Source organism: Bacillus rossius, chromosome 1, assembly GCF_032445375.1.
Source record: "Bacillus rossius redtenbacheri isolate Brsri chromosome 1, Brsri_v3, whole genome shotgun sequence".
NCBI classification, from domain to species: domain Eukaryota; kingdom Metazoa; phylum Arthropoda; class Insecta; order Phasmatodea; family Bacillidae; genus Bacillus; species Bacillus rossius.
The window spans coordinates 291,384,748-291,406,723 of record NC_086330.1 but is presented as its reverse complement, the minus strand read 5'-3'; the positions used below and the strand labels follow the sequence as shown (position 1 = coordinate 291,406,723).

Genomic DNA, 21,976 nt, shown 5'->3' with positions numbered 1-21,976 from the left:
TGACGTTAGCAGACTAGAAGCAGGAAAGAAGGACATCATTGCAAGAAGAAAGGTTAAAAAGCAGAGAAGAATACTTAAAAACAGTTTGATTGTGCTACATGAACAGTTCAACGAATCACATGCTTACAACATTTCTTACTCTACATTCTGCTTCTTGCGTCCATTTTGGATCACTTCACCCAATATACATAAGCTGAATTCTTGTTTATGTACAAAACATGAGAATTTTGCCATGATTTTTGAACGTTTGAAGTATCTCAATATGATAGAGTACACAAGGCCAGAAGATTTGATTAAGGAATTAATATGCAATGACAATTGCGAAAGAGAGAAGTGTTTGGAAAGGACATGTAATGACTGCAAGAATAAACAACTAGTAGCAAAGGAGTTTGAAGATGAGGAAACCACATACCAGCAGTGGTCTAGGAGGAAAGAAAAGATTTGTGTTAAAGGGAAAGAAACATACTGTGTAAAGGTCCTGAAAGAAAATAATTCTACAAATGTCAAAGGATTATTTAATTTGCTTGTTGATTCATTACCGAATTACATGGGATATCTTTCTAACATTAACCATCAGTACAAAGCAATTGATGACTTGAAGAAGAATCTCAAATGTAATGATATTCTCATTCACGTTGATTTTGCGGAAAATTATGTGTGCAAATATGGAAAGGAAATTCAAAGCATGCACTTTGGTGGATCTCACCAGCAAGTCACACTGCACACATGTGTTTTGTACTAGAGACAATGATTCAGTCTTTGAAAATACTACCAGTTTGTACCTTGTCAAATTGTCTGAGACATGATTCCAGTTCAATATGTGCATACCTTACACCAGTACTCAAACTCGTCTCCAGTTTTGTGCAAACTATTGCAAATATCCACTTCCTAAGTGATTCCCCGTCGATTCAGTACAGAAATAAAAAAATGTTCTTTTTCATGTCCCATTACCTTAATGAATTCGCTCAAGAATCACTAACATGGAACTACAGTGAAAGTGGCCACGGAAAAGGGGCTCCAGATGGAGTGGGTGCTATACTCAAAAGAACAGCTGACCAGCTGGTGGCACAAGGTAACAGCTACGAGACCTTAACTGAGCACCTCAAGAAAAGATCTAAATAAAAATTTTTACTGTAAGTCCAGCTGACATCGCACAGTTTGATGAAATGCTTCCAAATCAAATTTCAGTCTTCGAAAGTACAATGATGACCCATCAAGTTTCTTGGAGCAAGGTACAAAATCATGTACTACAGTTCAGACGTCTTAGTTGCTTCAAATGCTTACCAACCAAGCAGTGTGCACATTATCATATTGGTAACTTCTGCTCAGTGAAAGCCGCAGCTGCACCTAGTGATATCTGTATCATTTTCGCTGAAGTTACATTTAGTTATTTGTCTTCTGGACCATTTAAAAGCTCATGTTTATATATATCCTATATATAACCTCTATGACCAATTGTTTTATTGTTTCCTTAATTGAATAAATTCAGATTCCACGCCTTCGTTTAGTAAGCACAAGAAGCTGTATCATTTTCGCTGAAGTTACATTTAGTTATTTGTCTTCTGGACCATTTAAAAGCTCATGTTTATATATATCCTATATATAACCTCTATGACCAATTGTTTTATTGTTTCCTTAATTCAATAAATTCAGATTCCACGCCTTCGCTTAGTAAGCACAAGAAGCTGTGTTACAGCGAGATATATACAGATTCAGATTCATGCACTTCAGAAGCTGGTGACACTCATATTGAGGCAATACCAGCTAAGCCTACTAAGGACAGTCTCGCACTTCATAGTTATGTCATTGTAGAATTTCAAGGAAAAAAAAAGTGTACAAAACTACATTGGCATACTAACTTCTGTAGAAAATGCACATAAGGAGGAATACACTGTCAAGTTTTTAAGACTGGTTACAAACAATACATTTGTTTTTCTTGTGGATGACGATATAGCTGTTGTTGATTTTTGAGACATTAAAGGCATACTGTCTGAGCCAAAACTGTGTAGTCAAGTCTCATTAATACGAACCCGTTTAATATGAAGTTCCCATTTATATGAAGCAATTTTCTGGACCCGGCAAACAAAATAGGCTTTTAAATGGTACAAACTTTGTTTTATACGAAATACGGTTAATATGTAATTCGAAGTTGGTTTTCGTCCCATACAGAAGTATTTGTACATATAATTATAATGGTTAATACGAATGGTTACACTCTCAGAATGCCCAAAACATTTGCGGAACGTAGCAAATTTATTGCCTTTTGCCATTGTAAGAAATTAATATAAACATACCGAAAAATCAGAGATGAACACAGCGTCAGCAGCAATATTCGCACTTGAGCTGAAGTAAAGAAATATTTACATCATGGCGCGCCTCTAGCGTCGATTTGTGTAAACATGCAACGGATAATGTTTGGTTGTGTGCGTCAATACACTTCCGATATTTAAAATTTTCACACCTCTGGTGGCGAAATGTGGAACTACGGAATGCAATCTGCCTCTACGTATATTGTTTTTCGTTTGGTTGTGCATTATTTTTTTATGGTATAACCGAAATACGTACGTCTATGACATTGTCGCTGGTATTGTTTATATTACGTTGCATACAGTGATTTATCTGAAACTGTGAATGAATAACTAATTATTGTTCTATGTGCATGGCAGATTTGCATTTATTCGTATCAATGAATACGAAACGCTAACGAAACGAGTTAACGTTAGCGGAAAAGCTAAAATCATAAATGAAGTGGACAGCGGCAAGAAAACAAAAACTGAAATCGTGAAAGAATTTTATCTTCCTCTTTCTTCGTTGTCGACGATACTAAAAAATCAGAACAATATTGTTGATGCTCATGATGCTGCAATTGCTCTAAGGGGTAGAAAAAGACTGCATGGCCCTAAATATGGTGAAATGAAGGAAAAACTTCTCGAGTGGTACCATGAAATGCGTGCTGCAAATCTGCCTATATCGGGGCCTATGATGAAGCAAAAAGCTGATTACATCGCTCTACGTTTAGGAATAGACGACTTCAAGTGTAGTTGTGGTTAGTTGCAATGCTTCAAAGACCGCAATAACTTAGTCTCCAAAAGTGTGTGAGTTTGCAGCAGTTGACAACAAACATGCAGGAGGTTGGTTGGAATCTGTGAAGCCATTACTTGATCAATACAGCCCTCAGGACATTTATAATATTGATGAGACTGGAGTGTTTATAACCTTTTGCCCAACAAACATTGGCTTACAGAGGAGAGAAATGTCATGGGGGAAAAACAGCAAAGAGCATGTAATGGTACTTTTGTGCTGTAACCAAGATGGAACCAAGAAACTTAGCCCACTTGTTGTGGGTAAATTTCTCAAACCCAGATGCTACAAAAATATCAATCACATGCCATGTGACTATGAAGCAAACTCATCTGCTTGGGTAACAATAAAAAATTTTCAAGCATGGCTATTCAAACTGGATCGAAAGATGGCCTGTGCAAACAAAAAGATTTTGCTTATGCTTGATAAGTGAGCTGCACATTCTGCTGAAGGGATATGGAGTTGAAGAATTTAACACTGTTGTTCCTACCACCAAACACAACAAGTTTTCTTCAGCCTCTGGATCAGGGCATTATTCAGAGTTTTGAACAAAAGTACAAAGCACGCCTTGTTAGACTTTTGGTTCGACAGCTTGAACTGCAAAGAAATGTCAACATGAAATGGAATGAGTTGGATGCAATTCGCAATATCTCCAAGGCATGGGATGAGGTGAGCACCACAACCATTTCCAATTGCTTCAGGAAAGCTGGATTTGATGAAAAAGAAGGTGATGTAGTTGGAGAAGAAGATGAGGCTAGTATTGAAGGATGGGATCATCTTCAAGAACACTTTCAGTTCCAGGAGACGTTTAATGACTTCCTCCATGTAGACGACAGTGTTGCAACATTTGCCTTGCCATCAAATGAAGATTTAATGTGTGCTGGTTCTTCTCAATCTGTCGCAGAAAATATAGAGAATGAAGAAGAGGAATAAAAAGAAGAGCATGTGTGTGTATTGCCCACAAAAAAAGATGCCAGCAATGCATTAACTACACTTGAAAATGTGTTATCAAACATTGACGCAAGTAAAGAAACTCTGGCAGCATTTGACAAATTAAGCTCTGTTGTAATAAGTGCTTAAAAGTCAAATATTGTTCAGACAAAAATTGACAGCTTTTTTAAACCCTCAGTATAATTATTGCAGCATTTATCCCATTTGTTTCTGTTGTAAGAGCATTACGTAATTCATGTATGTATATTGTGATGACTAAAATTCAAGAGCTTTTTCTAAATCACAGTACATAGTAGGTACTTAGGCCTGTACATAATTGCATCATTAACTTGTTTTGGTAATGGAAGTGTCTGTAACTTATGACCAAATATGTACGTAATGTAAATAAATAAGTTTATTTTGTGAAATAATCTGATTTAGTATACAGTAGAGTCTCGCTAATCCGGACCCCGCTAGTCCGGACATCCGGTTAATCCGGACGGATCTAAAAAAAAAATATGATGAAAAATAATGTTGTGACAAAGGATAATAAGAAAATACATTTCTAAGAGAGGGTCCTCTTGCCCTCAGTTGCCGGGAGTCTTACCGCTAGTTTTCCGCTCATCGTCTGTTTTCCAAGAAACGACTCGATCTATACCTGCGAGTGGTTTTGTTTTGTTCCCTTCAGTCGATGGTTACTCGTGCTGGTGATAGGTGTTTGTGAAAGTTATTTTTATTCAGTGCGAGTGTTGTATTGTGTGCACTTATTAAGAGCAACGTAATGGCTACTAAACATAAGAAAGTGACTGTAACAATGGAGCAAAAACAAGTCTTATTTTCGTATTGATGCGGGTGAATCATTAACTAGAATCGCGCAAAATTTAGGAATGGGAAAACCAACTATTTCTGATTGGAAAAAAAATTTGAAATAAATTGAAGATTTTTTTGCCAAAATGGTGAGTAAAGACAGTCTGGGTAACAGAAGCACGTAAAAAAAAATAATTAAACTTTAGACGAGGTTTTGTACATCTGGTTTTGCCAACAAGGTGAAAAAGTCGTTCCACTGTCAGGCGTAACATTACAAGCGTTCGCGCTCAAACTCAAAAAAAATTAAATGTTAATTAATTGTAATTTTAATGTATTGTATTATTTATAAGTTACATACATGTGTACTTAGTTTTTTAAGTACTTTATAATAAAATACAGTTGATTTTTAAGCATAAAGATTTTTCTTTAGCCTATAAAACTTATTTTTGATACATTTTAAAGTTGATTACGGTTAATCCGGACTTTCGGTGATCCGGACAGGGTCCGATCCGGACAAGTCCAGATTAGCGAGACTCTACTGTACCTTATTTACTGTAACAAAATGGTTAACATTACATGCTGTATGTCAAAATGTTCTCAAATTTTTTTTTAAAAAAATCCCTTATCGTAATATTTATGCGAGTTCTTTTTTTCCGCTACGTACCTGGTTAGGTAATTTTTCTCGAAGGCATAAAATATGGTTAGTACAAATCTCGTTATTACAAAGTGCAAATTTTTTGGTCCCCTCAGGTTTGTATTAATGAGACTTGACTGTATAAGAGATGCATACATATTTTGTAATGATTTATCAGGTGTTAAAAATCTTTGTTAGATATGGAATATTGATGGGATTAGTCTTCTGAGTGTACTTACTACATTGATTTGATTTGTTTTCAGTTGATTTAGTATCATCGTTTTTTATTACTGAGTGCCTTAAAACAACATTTTAAAATAATGTTATTTTGCTTAATACTATACTATAGGACTATAGGATAATTATGATTACCCCAATTGAAAATTTTGTCACCTCCATGTAGTGTATTGTCACCTCCATGGCAATTTGTCACCTCCGTGTCTTACAATAATTTTTTTTTTGTATTTTTTACTTAAATAGAAAGAGTTAATTTAATTCTATGGTACTTTTGTGACAACCAATAAATGCTTATCATTAGGGACCCCCGAAAATGGTTAAGTGCGAAATTCGCGAAAAACGACGAAATTGTCCACTTTTAACAGTTTTCCGCAAAATTTGTCACCTCCATGGCAATTTGTCACCTCCGTGTCTTACAATAATTTTTTTTTTGTATTTTTTACTTAAATAGAAAGAGTTAATTTAATTCTATGGTACTTTTGTGACAACCAATAAATGCTTATCATTAGGGACCCCCGAAAATGGTTAAGTGCGAAATTCGCGAAAAACGACGAAATTGTCCACTTTTAACAGTTTTCCGCAAAATTTCACAATTTGTTCTCAAACACCGCTGTTTTCCGCGAAAAAAATGCCATATTCCCGTTCAACACAAATGACGCATATTACTTCGAAACTAAATTCAAGCTTATTTGTTTAACTCCTTTACTTTTAACGAGTTGTCGCAGCACAACTTCTACTGTTATTACTACTCAAAATAATGCTACTTCCGTTGTTAATTGTTGTGGGGAAATACAGTACATATTTGTTTACTTTCGTACCCGTGATAATCTCTCCGCTTCGCTTTGTTTTACTGCGAAAAATTTGGTGTGCATTTCTAGTACTACGTATTATAAACATTCGTACAAATGCCAAAGATCTCGTGCCATATACCAGTATAGCGCGTGTGCGAGAATTATGAAACAAACACCAAAAATCGAGTAAAACTGCCGTGATCAAGTTAGTGCACAAAAAATGTGGCAGGATGCAATCACGTACCTACTTTTAACATCTGTTTATGTAATTACCGTTAATTTATGAGCCATTTTTGTTTATGTAACAGTTATTTATTGAAAAGATTTAGTTTATAATATAATAGTGCGTTTAAAATAGCTTTCACAGTAACTTTTATGGGACGTCACTGACTAGTATAGTCACTTTAACAACATAATTTTTTTTAATCACGTAGTATTCAGTTCCTATCAATACAATCAGGTGATTCTCAGAGCGAGAGGCTAACTAATGTGCGTTGCTTGAAGCCAGAAAATGCCGAAGATTATTTCTATAAAGGATCGTGAAAGGGAGTTTAAAAGTGACGGATTTTACATTTTTGATTTAAAAGATGAAATAATGATGTGTAGGTTTTGTAACGTGCGCGTGGACTGGGTGCGCAAAGATACGTGCACAAAACACAAGTCTAATGAAAAACACAAAAAAAAATAAAAGTCGTGAATCTGCATTGTCTTCCAAACAAGTTTCTATCAGCAAATCACTTCAAAACATAACCAGTTTGCAGAAACACAAACACGAACTTGTGTATGATTTTGTCGAAATGATGGTAGCATCAAAAATTCCCTTGCAAAAAGCTGACAATCCTTGCATGAGGAAATGGTTAGAAAAATATGTTCAAGGTGAGTTTAGCATAAAATAACACTACTTACATATTTTCTGCTGAGAGAAATATTTTGTTTTTCATTGTGTAAGCTGTTGAATCTAGGCCTAACCTCAAATAGGAGGCACTAATCTAGCAGATCTTTTGATCACATTTCTAGACTTAAAATTCATAGTCTTGCTTATCTTGTGTTACTATTGATTGCAGGCTTTGGCGATCTTCCAGTTGCTAATACTTTGAGGGAAACATATCTTCCCAAACTGAATGCTGAGAAGAAAGATGAAATAAAAAGTTTTGTTCAGAACAAAAAAATTGTGTTGATGTGTGATGAAACTACGGACAGGGCTGGAAGGTGCACCTTCATTATTTTAATTAAAGTTTTGTCATCTGGCTCCCAGCAGAATGTGTTTGTGGGTGCAGTTAAGGAACTTCCAAGTGCAACAAGTGCAGAATGTTCAAGGGCCATTTTATCTACTGTTGCAGAGTTTGGTATAAATTACGAAGATGTGGAAGGTGTTGTTACTGACTCAGCACGGTACATGACTAAATGTGTCTCTTCTTTAAAGGACATATTTTCAGAGAAGATGGTCCACATTCAGTGCTGGGCACATAAGCTGAATCTTGTGGCCAGCTTATGGAGTGCTGAGTTAGGTGAGCTCAATCAGTGCATTCAGAACACAAAAAATTGTTTTCTGAATGCACATAAACGTAAACATAGGTACCTCTCAATTTTAAAAGAAAATTATTCAGAAGAAGAAAAGAAGGCAGTCTTGTTCCCAATTCCAGTCATGACCAGGTGGAATTCTTGGTTTGGGTCTGCAAAATATGTTGCAGAGTATGTGGAAGATTTAATTTAATTCTTTCAACAAGAAGAAGAAGGAAGTAGTGCCATTGCTTACTTCAAAAACTTGTCTGCAGACAATGTTGCAGTTATTCAGTGTTCCTCTTCTTTCCTTGTTGAACACGGTTCTTCCACTGTGGAAGCTATACAAGAATTTGAAGAATCTACTTATGCACTGGTCCACAAAGTACACACAACACTGACCAACATTATGGAGAAGTATTTACTTGTAAGTAAAGGATGTCTAGGAGATAGAACAAACTCAGATATAGCCAAGCTTTCTACAGCCTTAAAGCAGCATTCTTTTCGTAGTACGTACTCTTACTCGTGTAGGTTTGAATTGCCACAAGAAACTTCAGACTTTGATGGAGCAAGACACAGGTATAGAGTTTGTTTTGCATGTGGGAATGTTATTCAATCCAAGACATGTGACCAGTAATGTTGTTGTTGACAGTTTGTATCCTGCTGTGAGGAAAATCCCTGTCCTCTCAACACTTTCGAAGCAAGAATTCTTGGAAGGATACTTGACCTTCCAGACTCATGTTTCAGAACTTTTGAGGGACATGAAGCCTGTAGATGTAGGAGCTGTTTTATTGGCTTTACAAGATGGCCACAAAAACTTTGTTAACTGTTCTCTCTCAGTGCTTTCCATACCGCCATCAAATGCAGACAGTGAACGGGCGTTCTCTGCATATGGACACATATTCTCAGACTTAGTGAATTTAAAACCCAGCAACATAGAAATCCTCCTGACTCAGTATTTTGGCAGAGAGCTCGTCTGTTGAGAGCATGTGCTCAAAGACATATCTTTTTGTAGAAAATTGTTTTAAGAACTGACTATATTTTTTATGTAATTTTCACTTAATTTGTAAATTTGTTACTGCAGTGTTAGTTTTCTTTGCCATTGTTTGCCTATGTGACAAATATTTACAAAGTAGGCATGTTCTTTCATTACAGGGTAAATGTATTTAAAAATAATATTCTGTGGACTGCGTAATATTGATTTAGTTTTTAGTGTTTGCCAACTGAGTGCATTTTATGTTTGGTATTAAAATTTAAAAAAAATTGAAGCTAAACCAATCTCATTTGCCAATTTCAATTTTAATTTAATGTATTCACCAAAATTTTACATTTTTTGCACCGCTAGCTTATTTTTACACCGATTTTTTGCACCGCTATTGTCATTTTTTTACACCGAAATGAGCCAGTTTTATTTACCATTTTCTGGGGTCCCAACTGATCATAGAAATACCATAATTTCCCTTTCTTTCTTGAATTTTTAATTTTAATAATTTAACAACTACAATTTGTCCCTTGATTTCGGAATGACCCATGTCCACGGAGTGGAATGACCATATAACAGAGGGTAAAAGTCACAAACATAAAGTGTAATAGCTAGCTAAATCACAACAGCATATCCAACAAACCATAATAAAACAGTAATATGTCTTCCATTTGAACTTCCAGATTTTTTATGGCATCAGTGCTGCTATCTAGTGGCAGACAAATAACTTGGTAGCTCGGTCAATGGTATTACCAATATATACTGGGGGACAATTGATTTTATTTTTGTGTTACCATTGTTATAAAATGGAAGTATTGAAATTTTCATATGATAATATTTGATATTCAGTATTATCAATAAAAATAAGAAGGTTACTCTATAGCTTCACATATTTTAAATACAATTCAATACACTTTGAAAGATTATACAGGGGACAGGCCACGGAGTGGACAATCAAAACGTTTTTCTCATGTGTTCTCAAGTAAATACTATTATTTTAGTAAAATATAGGATTAATGCAATTCCTTACACAATTAACTACTACTGTAGGTGATTTTATCAGGAAATGTTTTTGATTTTGACATCATAAAATCAGAAGGACATCGTTTCTACCCCTTTTTTTGGCAATCACCCATATAGTGGAACATCCATATCAACTTAACCTATATAAAATAAAAACTAATACAGTTTCCACAGACCTCGAAGGCACTCTTCTCGGAACGTCGCCGCTTGACCCTGGACTTCTTGTCCCTCTCCACAGACGCCAGGGTCCCGGGCTTTGCCCGAGATGCGTCCTTTCGCCTCAGGTGCTCCCCGGGAGGGCCCGGAGATGAGTCGAGTCCTTGGCACCTCTTGAACAGGGCGAGCAGAAACTTGTTGTGCAATGGGACATGGATGTAGGACAGCAGCTTGCGGGCCTCTGCGTCAAACTCCTCTTTCGTCCTCTGTGGGAACAAAACAACTGGGGCTCAACGTCTCGTCAACATGATAATATAAAAATGGAAAAGTGATGGAATGAATGTGTGGGAGAGATAGCAGTACCCCAAGAAAACCCACCAGCTCAATGAAACATTAGCCACGCTGGGAATCAAACACAGATTGCCTTTGCGAAAGGCAAGTATTCAGACCACTCAGCCACACCTCTGTCTGTACTTGAGGGGAGGAAATTCATGCAAGGCATAAGTTTTGTGTAACATAACCATAACCATACAAATATTATCAGTCATGCCGAGGGTGTGTGTATGTGGGTGCGCCCATGTGTGGAACCCACCTGCATTCGAAACCAGCTCCTCAGCAAGTCGAAGTAGCTGGAACAAAAAAGTGTGGATAGTTATTATTCATTAATACATGCTCATCAAAATTTGGGAAAATTCAAAACGGTGGCACAAACCATATAACCCTAACAAGCCGAACATTGGACAAATGAATACACAACACTGATAATGAAAATCTAAGACAGTACTAATAATAATAGAAAACAAAAAAATAACTCAAATGATCAATAATATAAGGGTGAATCTCAGATTACGGGAAATAATTGGTCTCTAGGAAATGCTGAGTCGTGACAGTTCTACTACTTTTAATCTATTTCCTTACAGCTACAGATGACATCTAAATGAGTCATGTGTGTGTTCCAAGATTTATTTCAAAATATTAAAAAAATTAAAATTAAAAAATTAAAAACCATGTAAAATGTCATTAGCATGGCTGTCCCAAGACACAGTATGCAAAGCTGTAGGTTGACTTGTGAACCAAATTGCTTAAGTTTGAAACTTATCTACAGATTTTTTTAAAATATATACCACATTGACTGATTTCTGAATATAAGTTTTATTTCAGTTTTATTTTTAAAAATGCCAGTTTTCGAAGTATTGTTTATAATGCTAACAAAAAATGAATTTACTAATCTCATTAAGGCAGATATATTATTTTTAGTTATAAAAATGTAGAACCATTATCTAGTAAATTTCTATGTTCACTGGAAATATCAAGTAAGCAAAAACAATGCTTCCTAATACAAGGAATAATATTAAAAGTCCTAGAATTCTTCAAACTTGTAGTAAGAGCTGTTTGGAAAATAGATTCGTACCTACAAGTTGTAAAATTCAAAATTAATATACGCCCACATTGTTTCGGTTTTATTATTCAGTACTAGAAGTTATATATATGCATTGTATGTGTATATAGGCCTAAAAAATATATATGAAATATTATTTTATCTTTACAGAAATGAAGCAGATAAAAAAAAGGCAGGTGTGATTTTTCCTTCAGAAAAAGGTTCTAGCTTGGGATTGTCTGATGATTCAAATGCAGACCCAACATTTTGACTTACATCACGCGAAAGTTCTGCTTCAACTGAATGCAGTGACAGTGAGCAGTATTCCGACGCAACTGTAAGTACATCTGGTCCAAGTACTCCTAAAGGTAACATTACTGGTACCCTTCAGCCAACAAAGAAGCAGGTGTCATTTTCCAGAAAACTTGTCTGGAAGATCGGTAACTTAGATGTGCCAGCTTGGTATGTGGACACAGTTCCAGTACCTGTAGGAGACTATTTCATGAATTTGGACACACCTTTCCAGTTTTTCAAATATTTTTTTTGGAGATGAGATTTTTGAGAAAATACTTTCAGAGTCTCAGCACTATGTCATCCAAAAAGACCCAAACAAACCTTTAGCGATAAAGAAGAATGAATTGAAAAAGTTTGTTGGAATTTGTTTTATCATGTCAGTGGTTCACTTACCCAAAACAAGGTCATTCTGGAATGCTTCTTTAGGAAACACAATTATACAAGAGACCATGAGCTACAACAGATTTGATAACATCCGTACAAACTTGCACTTTAGTAATAATGAAGATACTGTCCCATCAGGTCAACCCGGTCATGATCGCCTCCATAAAATAAGACCGGTCATAAACCATCTGAATGCTAAATTTGCTAGTGTACCAATGGAGGAACCACTTTCATTAGATGAGCAACTTTGTGCTACGAAAGCTAGGTACTACCTTAAACAATACATACATGCCTATGAAGCCACATAAATTGGGATATAAGTTGTTTATTTTGAGCGGAGTGTCAGGTTTCGCCTATAAGTTTGAAGTGTATTCTGGGATGGAAAATGATGAGTCACAAAGGCTGGAGAGTGAACCAGACCTTGGAGCCTGTGCCAATGTAGTGGTTCAGCTTGGATGATTAATCCCTGAGAAAAAAAACCATAGGCTTTATTTTGACAATTATTTTACAACCCCAGGCCTGATAGAATTTTTTTGAGAAGAAAGGCATTCACTGCTTGGGAACTGTGCGCCAAAATAGGTTGCCTGGAGTGAAAGTTTCAAGTAAGAAAGAACTTCTCCAGAGAGAAAGAGGTTATTCTTCAGAATGCGTCACAAGAGTTGAAGATGTGGATTTGTCATGTGTGGTGTGGAAAGACAATAAAGCTGTGACACTTATGTCAACATTTGCGGGGGAAAATCCTAAATGTAAAGTGTCTCGATTCGATAAGAAGAAAAAAAAAATCATAAAAGTTGAGTGCCCAAATGTAGTAAGTATTTACAACAAACACATGGGTGGCGTAGATTTGCTGGATTCAATAATTGGTAGATACAAGATAAAGCTACAATCCAAAAAGTGGTACATGAAGCTGTTTTATCATTTCTTAGATTTTACTCTTGTAAACAGATGGTTGCTATACAGAAGAGTACTTCAAGAGAAGGGAATCGACAGTAACATGGGTCTGAGTGACTTCAGAGAAGAAGTAGCTCTGTCTCTTTGCCGCATGGGACAAAGCAATAACAAAAGAGGAAGACCAAGTCAAGAATTGGAAAATGCACTACAAGAGAAGAAGAAAAAAGCAAATGCTGCACCAGTACCAACTGCAGATATCAGATGGGATGGATATTGTCATTGGCCAGTCTGGATGGATTCTCGACAGCGATGCAAGATACCTTCGTGCAAGTCTCTTTCATCCAAAAAATGTGAAAAATGTTGTGTGCACCTATGCTACAAAAAATACAGCAATTGTTTTAAAATATATCATACCAGTTAGGACAAATGAACAGAAAATAATGTATTTAGTAAGACAGTAATTTCTGAATAGTTATTTTCATGTGATTTTATTTATATTTTGCACTCAAGATGCATGATGTATCATTTATGATACAACCAAAAATTTTGTGATATACAATCATATGCATTAACTTAAATATTTAAAAATATTTTTCTGTTAATTAAACAATTTTTAACCATGTAAATACATTTTTTCAAAAGTTGTAAGAAAAATCATATAGTGTAGGGTTAAATTAATTATTTTATTGTTATAAAAATATAACTTAAGAGGTGAAAATATAATAATATTAAATATTATTATAAAATTATATAAATTACTATAAAATTATAAAATAAAATTATAAAATAAGGTTTATTTTAAATGACAAAAAATAAGGTGGACTAAAGTACCTAATACACCAGTAAAGATTTTCATTATGCTTTCAATAATTTTTTTATGTTATGTGCGAATGCAGCATCGAGCTCTTTGCAATTTATGTGGGTGTGTTAACTGGGTACCTACTGTTTTATGCTTTTAGCAAAAACATGTTTCTGTTCTTTGCAAGGATCAACCATGGTGTCTAGTGGAAGGCGAATGATTGACGCAGTACTTCAAGGTGTCACAGTAGAGAACATACCTGTGAAAAATCTATCATTAGGGATACACTGTAATTCACTGGCAAGTAGTGATCAGCAACTTGTGCTAATAAATAATGAAAACCCAAGTGGGAGTGCAAATGAAACTGTTACTGAAGGCTCTGGTGATATAATGTTACAGCCTGGTGATGACCAGTGTTGTTAAGTAACGAATTACAAGTAAACAGATTACTTGTAACAATTACTTTTCAAGTAATTTATACTTGTAACAATTACATTTAAAAAATGTACTTCGTACTTGTAATCGGAATACATAAGTGGTAATTGATACATTAAGGTAATCGATACTTTATATTTACTTGCCGTTACTTTTATTCTCGGAACGTATAATGAATACAATTAAGAACAAGAAGATCATACACTTTTGTATTAGTAAAGTTTATAATTTTACGCTTGTAGTGCTACGATCGTATGCACAACATCTATGATCAAAAATGAAGAGCCATAGTGACTTGCAGTGTCTCCAACATTACCCTATCCTAAAATCTGCACTTTAAAAATTTAACACATCGCTGCCGTCAAGTGCTCCCGTTGAGCGTCTTTTTAGTGTTGGTAAAGATGTTTTTGCCATCAAGAGAGGGAATCTATCTGATGAGAACTTTAAAATGCAATTGTTTTGTAAGGTCAATTCCACTACTTGTATGAAGCCTTTTGATGTTATTCAACCAAGTTTGTCCTCAAATATTATTCATTTAACTAAAGATAATAAATTGAATAATTACATGAATTCATTATTTTAACAAAACATATATGTATGTATGTATGTTTATTAATGTAACAAAGTGTAGAAAAATTGAATCGTAGGTCAGTTTTAAAATGGTAGCGGAAAGTAATTGTAATTGTAATTTTACTGATTACTTTTATGTAAAGTAATTTTTACTTGTAATTAGTTACATTATCACCACAGTAATTGTAATTGAGCCCAATTACTTTTTCCGAGTACTTTTAACAACACTGGTGATGACTTATACAATTGCATCACAGTCACTGCCAAATTTCAATGACACTATTGAACTAATGATTCCCATTCTTGAAGGAGAGTCATTTCTTGAATTTGAATAGGTGCCTCTTGAAGTGCTTCTTGAAGATGAAACCCCACCTTTTGAGAAAGTGATGTCACCCATTCAAGAGATGTCCATCATTCCAGATATGCCACCCATTCAAGAGATCCCACCAACTCAAGAGATGCCATCCACTAAAGAAATGCCACACACAGGGTGTCTACCAGATCTAGTAAATTAAATTCCCTGATTTTTCCAGGTTTTCCAGGTCTAAAACTGAATTTTTCCAGGTTTTCTTTAACACAATTACGACATTCCAAGAAACTAAAAAAAACTGCATAATATTACATTGACGGGTTTCAAAGTATTTCAACTTACTTAAATTAGTAAAAAAATTACCTTCTTCCAAACGTGGCCAAAGTGACTCAATTGATGGCAAATAAAACATGCTGCTACAAATATTTCACACACTTCCTTTTGCAAAAAAACATTAGTAAAAGGAAGCTCCAATCAATTTCGCAGTGACTCAACTTTTGCGTCTATTGCACTTACTTCAGAACGAGCCAAATCCAACATTCGAGCCTTCTTCAACTGCAATGCCTTGATCTCCTCTTCAACTCTTCTTTTTTCTGCCTTCTTCTTGTCTGTAGCTTCCTTTTCTTTTTGTTTTGTTTGCAGGGCTTCCTTACACCTACAACTAGCATTTCTTACATACTGTAACATGGACTTGGTGATATCAACATGCTCTACACCTCCAGAACGTTGAACAAAGTCATACATCTGTCTTTGTGCGATCAGTATTTCTTCCTGCAAGTTTTCAGTCAGCTGATTAGAATTCACTGAAAATCCTCTTTCCAATGATGCATTTCCATGGGAAAGTACCAACACCATCCTCACAAACTTTAGAAGGCCTGTTTTGGCAGCTACTGTATGTGCCTTAAGAATGAGCATCCACAAGTGATCAAGAAAAAGACGAGAACAGTGCTGCAGAATCTTGCGAGGAACATACCAACTGATATAATCATTCAATGTTATCAGCTTCTTGTCCTGATAGCCACCTGTCTTGAAGACAACATTCTAAACTGTACTTCACACGCTGTTTCCTCACACCCGAATTTAAAGCCACAGACGGACATAAGCAGGTAATTCCCTTGGTAATATTGTACTTCAGGGGACTTTTGTCTTGAAGTTTTTTTACCATAACCTTTAGACAAGTCCTATCATTTTTCTGTAACAGGACAGACTTTTCTGGTACTTTCTCTTTCTTGATGGCATGGCGTACTGCATAACCCAACTTGATATTGTTAGCAGTCAATAGATTTTCCTGGTTATCTACATCCAATCGAGATACATTGCGTTTCTCCCTAAAGCTCTTCAGTACTTCTGGTTTCAAAAACTTTCCTGCCAAAGCTAATAAAATGTCTACCAGTGAATCATAGAGAAAAGGTGCCATGGGTGCTTCACTTTGGAACATTGTGAGAAACAATTCCAGCTCTGATGCTAAAGAGTGGAAGAATGTCAATTTTACTTCTAGAAGACTATCTTCAAGAGCACTTTTCACTACATTGAAAGAGACAGATGAAATAGAAACTTCACTAACAAATTTCTTTGGGTGGGGTAACGTTTTCATGGCACGCTCAGCAACTGCAGTATTTTCTAACCATCTGATTGCACAACATTTCTTGGGAAAAAGCTCTGATCCAGTTATTCTAATGTAATCTGCCCTCCTTGCAGGTAGGTACATGCATAAACAAATAGTAACTGTGCCTCAAAAAACTAAAAACGTCCCATTGTGTAACAGAAATTCCAGTTTTGAAAGCACCATGGACCGTATGAAGCCCACAGCTACCAATTTCTAGCAACGATGGCAAATCTTCACAAAAAGTGTCTGTGATATGTATTTTCAAAGCTAACAACAATGTCCAGTTTACGTTGAGGGCATCCATAGATACTTAAAATTTAATGCACTTGTCGGTATAATCTGAACGTGGGAAGCACATGCTGCAGCACGTCACGTCAGCAGGATAACAGACCATCTTGAACCAGTTTGTATCACGTGATTTGATGCCACTTCCGAATCCGATGGTAAATAAAAGAAAATGGACGTGGGAACTGTTCGTTATTTGCCATTCAATAATAAAAATGGGAGGGGATACACATGATGCCACGTCAATGCAAGCTGATCAATAAACAAAAAACGTATTGCCAACTACAAACTACCAAACAAAAATTCCCTGATTTTTAAAAAAATTCCCTGATTTTTCCCTGATTATTCCCTGATTACAAAATTCCCTGATATTTCCAGGTTTTCCAGGTTTTCCAGGGTCAGTAGACACCCTGCACACACTAAATTGACGTCACCCACTCAGGAAGAAATGCTACTTCTTGAGGATGATACAGCAGCACTTGAATCAAACGTGGAAGAAAATGTTCCAGACACCCATAAAATTGGAAAAGAAACATTTGCAAGAAAAAAACGAGCTGGTGGAGATGAATATACATCCCGATCTGGAAAGATTGTTCCAAGCAAAGTTCTTGGCCAGCCTTGTAATTGTAAAAAGAAATGTTATAACAACATAGAAGAGAAAGACAGAGGCGAAATCCACAAAGTATTTTGGAATCCTAACATGACATGGGAACAGAAAAAACAATATTTTGCCATAAATATTGCAGTAAAGCCTATTGCGAAATATCGCCCCCGTAACAACAACCAAGAGAGCCGGCGAAAGCATTCCTATACATTTTCACTTTGTGTACGTGGGAAAAGCATATGTGTTTGCAAAAAAATGTTTAAGAGTACACTAACTATAACAGAAAAATTGATACAAACTGTGCAGAAGCAGAAAACCCAGGAGGCATTATTCACCATAAGTGTAAAAGACACGGTGGTCAAAATAGAACACTAGATGAAACTAAAAACATGATTCCTAGACATATCGAAAGCTTCCCAACATATGAATGCCATTATTCCCGAGAAAGATCAAGCAAGAAATACTTAGGTTCTGATCTATCAATCAGTAAGATGTACAGTCTATACAAAAGTAAATGGGGCGAGGATATTGAATTTTGTGCATGAGAAAGCATTTATAGAAGAGTATTGAATACTGAGTACAATCTTGGATTTCATTTACCCAGTAATGACACGTGTGATGCTTTACAAAATAATATTAGGAATTCTGAATCTCAACAAGACAAAGATACGTTTACTGTTGAACTTACTGCTCATCAAGAAGAAGCTAGTATACAGTACAATTTGAAAGCCAAGGACAAGGAAGAATCAAGATCATCTCCCAACAGAATAGTCCTTATGGTGGATCTTCAGAAATGTCTTCCTACACCTTATCTAACAAATAATCAGTCATTTTATCTCAGAAAATTGTGGACCTTCAATTTTACCATATTCAATGCCACTGATAGAAAATCATACTGTATGCTATGGGATGAAACACTTGCTGCGCGAGGAGGGAATGAAATGGCATCGTGCATCATTAAATGGGTTGAAGATAACCTTGAAAGCTCCACAGAAGAGATTACAATATGGTCTGACAACTGTGGAGGGCAGAACCGAAACTTTAATATGGTTATGTGCTTTGCTGAGACTGATTACAATACTCGACTTAAAAAGATATGTCCGCAAGCAAACTGTCGAGTTTCCTGCTAGTTTGAAATGTGTATGAACAAAACCAAAAGCAATAACAGACCAGAAATATGCAGACTTGCAGGTACTTATGAAATGGGTAAGTAGAGTCTATCATGACTTTTATAGGAACATCCCCCACTCTGGTCTCGTTTCTGATAATGTTTTCATTGAAGAAGAGGATGAGCATGACTGATATTAGCATCTACCCGCACTGTGATCAGCAACATCAGTCAGTGGTATGGTTTTAAAAGTGATTATTGAACAATATGATACAAGGTGTAAAAAATTGTATGTACTTAATATTTGTATATAAATTGATTGCAATTCTATTATCTATAATTTTTATTTCCATGTATTAAGAACAATAACTTATATTTGCTACCCGAAATTGGTTGTAATATTATTATTATACCTACTAGCCATGGTGATCGAATCAGGATTATCAAACTATGGACAACCATTATTTACATTCTCTTATTAGAGGTTACTAAGGATGGAAATCCAAATTCACAAACAATATCAAATGAATAATAATAATAAAACTGTTTTAATAACTGAAACAGCAGTTTTGAGCAAGTAAAATATATTATTACCTTATATAACCCCATGATGTAACTCATTTCCTTATTTTACAGTTACTGTGTTGTAATTAGTGGCTTGGTTTTAGGTTTTCTTCCTCTAGTGAAAAAATATGTTTCTGTGACTTCCATCCTTTTCGCTTTCAGGTACAGATTTTAAAAATGAATATGACCAAGAGGTGGATTCAGATAGTGACAGTAATCACAGTATTAGAAATTTACAAACATCAATTTCAAAAGAGGAGACATTAGAAACAATTAATACATCATTTGCAGAATTAGGAGAGTCTCCATTGAAACTTCATTCCATTTCATCACACAGAAAACCTACATACGCAAAAAGAAAGGTTGAGTCAGCATATTCCACTTTAAAAAGTAAAGTTAGCAGAGTTATGGGAACAAAATTGTCTCCATCTGTCAATGACATCAAAAAACTGCCAAAAGTATAGAACAAAAAGTGAATGATATGGATGTGCTTGTAGGTTTACTTAAAGCAAAACTAGGAACTCCTATCACGCGGCGAGAAAAGATACAACTTTTAACGCTTGCTCCTGCTTCATGGAGCAAAAAAAAATCATGGTACAGTTCCATGTGAGTGAGTATGCTGTTCGTCAAGCAAGAAACCTTCTGAAAGATAAAGGACTTATGGCTTTACCCGAACCAAGAAAAGGAAAAACACTAGATAAACACACACTTTAAACGGTGACAAACTTTATCCAAAGTGACGGATATTCGCGAATCATGCCAGGCAAAAAGGACACTGAGTATGTCGAAAAATTAACATGCACAAAAGCAATTAATACTTATAAATTTAAGCGAACTGTATTCTGCTTTCAAATTTGAATATCCCAACATTAAAGTTGGTATTTCGAAATTTTGCATGTTGCGCCCAAAATTGTGTGTTTTAGCAGGGTCTTCTGGCACAAATTCTGTTTGTGTTTGCACAATCCATCAAAATGTAATTCTTCTGCTTCATGTTTGTCATATAGAAGACATACCAGGATTTGATTGGTTATTTAGTGTGTTCTAAAGATAACAGTGACTGCATGCTATGACACTGCTCTCAATGCCCATCAAATGAAAACTTGAATAGTTTTCTACTTGAAAAATTTGAGGAGTGGGACCCTGAAGATGAAGTCTCATATAATTCATGGGTGTCGACAGACAGGACACAACAGGTGAAATTCACAGTGACATTTTATGAATATGTAACAACTTTAATTGAGAAACTACAAATACTTGAGCCCGATGCATTTATAACTAAAGCCCAGGCAAATTTTTTAAATAAATTTAAAACGGAACTTGAACTGGATAAAGCTATAATTCTCCTAGACTTTAGTGAAAACTAAACGTGTATCATTCAAGATGCAGCACAAGGGTATCACTGGACAAATGCTAGTTGTTCACTACACCCAGTTGTACTTTACACACGTGTCCAACAATCAGAAGACCTACTCGTCTCAAGTATCTGCATCTTGTCTGATGATTTGGAGTATGATGAAGCATTTGTGTATGAAATACAAAAAATAATCACTCAGTATATAAAGAAAATATTTCCAATAGTAAAAAATGTACTTTACTGTAGTGATGGATGTGCTGTACAGTACAAAAACTGCAAAAACTTTCTCAAACTCTGCCACCATGTAATAGACTCTGCTGAAAAAGTGTTCAACTTCTGTGAGGAACGAATCCAAAACATAAAATTCTGGATGGTTAAAAAATAGACACTGTTAGAAACATGTCAGCAACTGAATGCAAGGTTCTCCACAGCAAAAACAATTCCAGTTACACGCAACTTTCAACATTTCATCCCTGTTTCTGAAAGATTGATTGTAACGAAGCGAATCAGTTTTGATGAAGAATTCAGCACTGTTTACCATTTTACTGAAGAGCAGCTACCTGACACAGTCAAAATGACAGATATATCAACGAACTCATACATTGCATGTATTTATGACTCCTACTGGTTTTTCGGCTTAGTTATTTCAAAACATGAAGATGAAGGTGACGTTTAAGTGAAATTCATGCACCCTTATGGCCCTGCACCATCGTTTCACTGGCCTCCACAGAATGACATCTGTCACTTTCCTCTTTGCAACATCATTTGTTCTGTTAGTACTCCCATCACCAAGGGTTCTGGAAGAGTGTACTACTTCTCTGAAAAAGAAGTTGATTTCATACAACACCAATACAAGAAGTCACGACAGTTCAAATGAAACGTACTTTTAAGCATTATTCCATAAGTTTAAAAACTTTATTTTATAAGTTATTTTTCTTAATTGGCAACTAACACTCTATATTTGAAATTTTTCTCCTCTCATTGAAAAGGCCAATTTGCCTTTTTAAAGTTATTATCATTAAACTTTTCTTGCCATAAACTTTATTAATTTCACACAGTTTGTAAATTTAGTAGTCATTTACTATAAGAATTTTAAAGTTTCTGTAATGTATTAAAAGTGTGAAGTTACTTCCATTGTATTGTGATGCAATGTGTTTGTGTATGTGTTAAATTATAAGATGTAATTTATAGTTGAAATAGCTATATAAGCCATCAAATTACCATAATTTTTCTTTCACAATCTTGTAGATCAT

The 21,976-nt window shown here is 35.4% G+C and overlaps 1 protein-coding gene across 3 annotated transcripts in view; it reads right to left on the bottom strand.

Moving 5' to 3' along the window:
• Window positions 1-21,976, bottom strand: part of LOC134527737 (transcriptional adapter 1-like) — a 140,480-nt gene that overhangs the window by 104,394 nt on the left and 14,110 nt on the right. For all 3 annotated transcript variants that reach the window (XM_063360661.1, XM_063360663.1, XM_063360662.1), the window contains 2 exons: window positions 10,734-10,770; window positions 10,162-10,407 (listed from right to left, as the gene is read on the bottom strand). In XM_063360661.1, coding sequence (XP_063216731.1) covers window positions 10,162-10,407; window positions 10,734-10,770 — 283 coding nt within the window. The remainder of the gene's footprint in view (window positions 1-10,161; window positions 10,408-10,733; window positions 10,771-21,976) is intronic.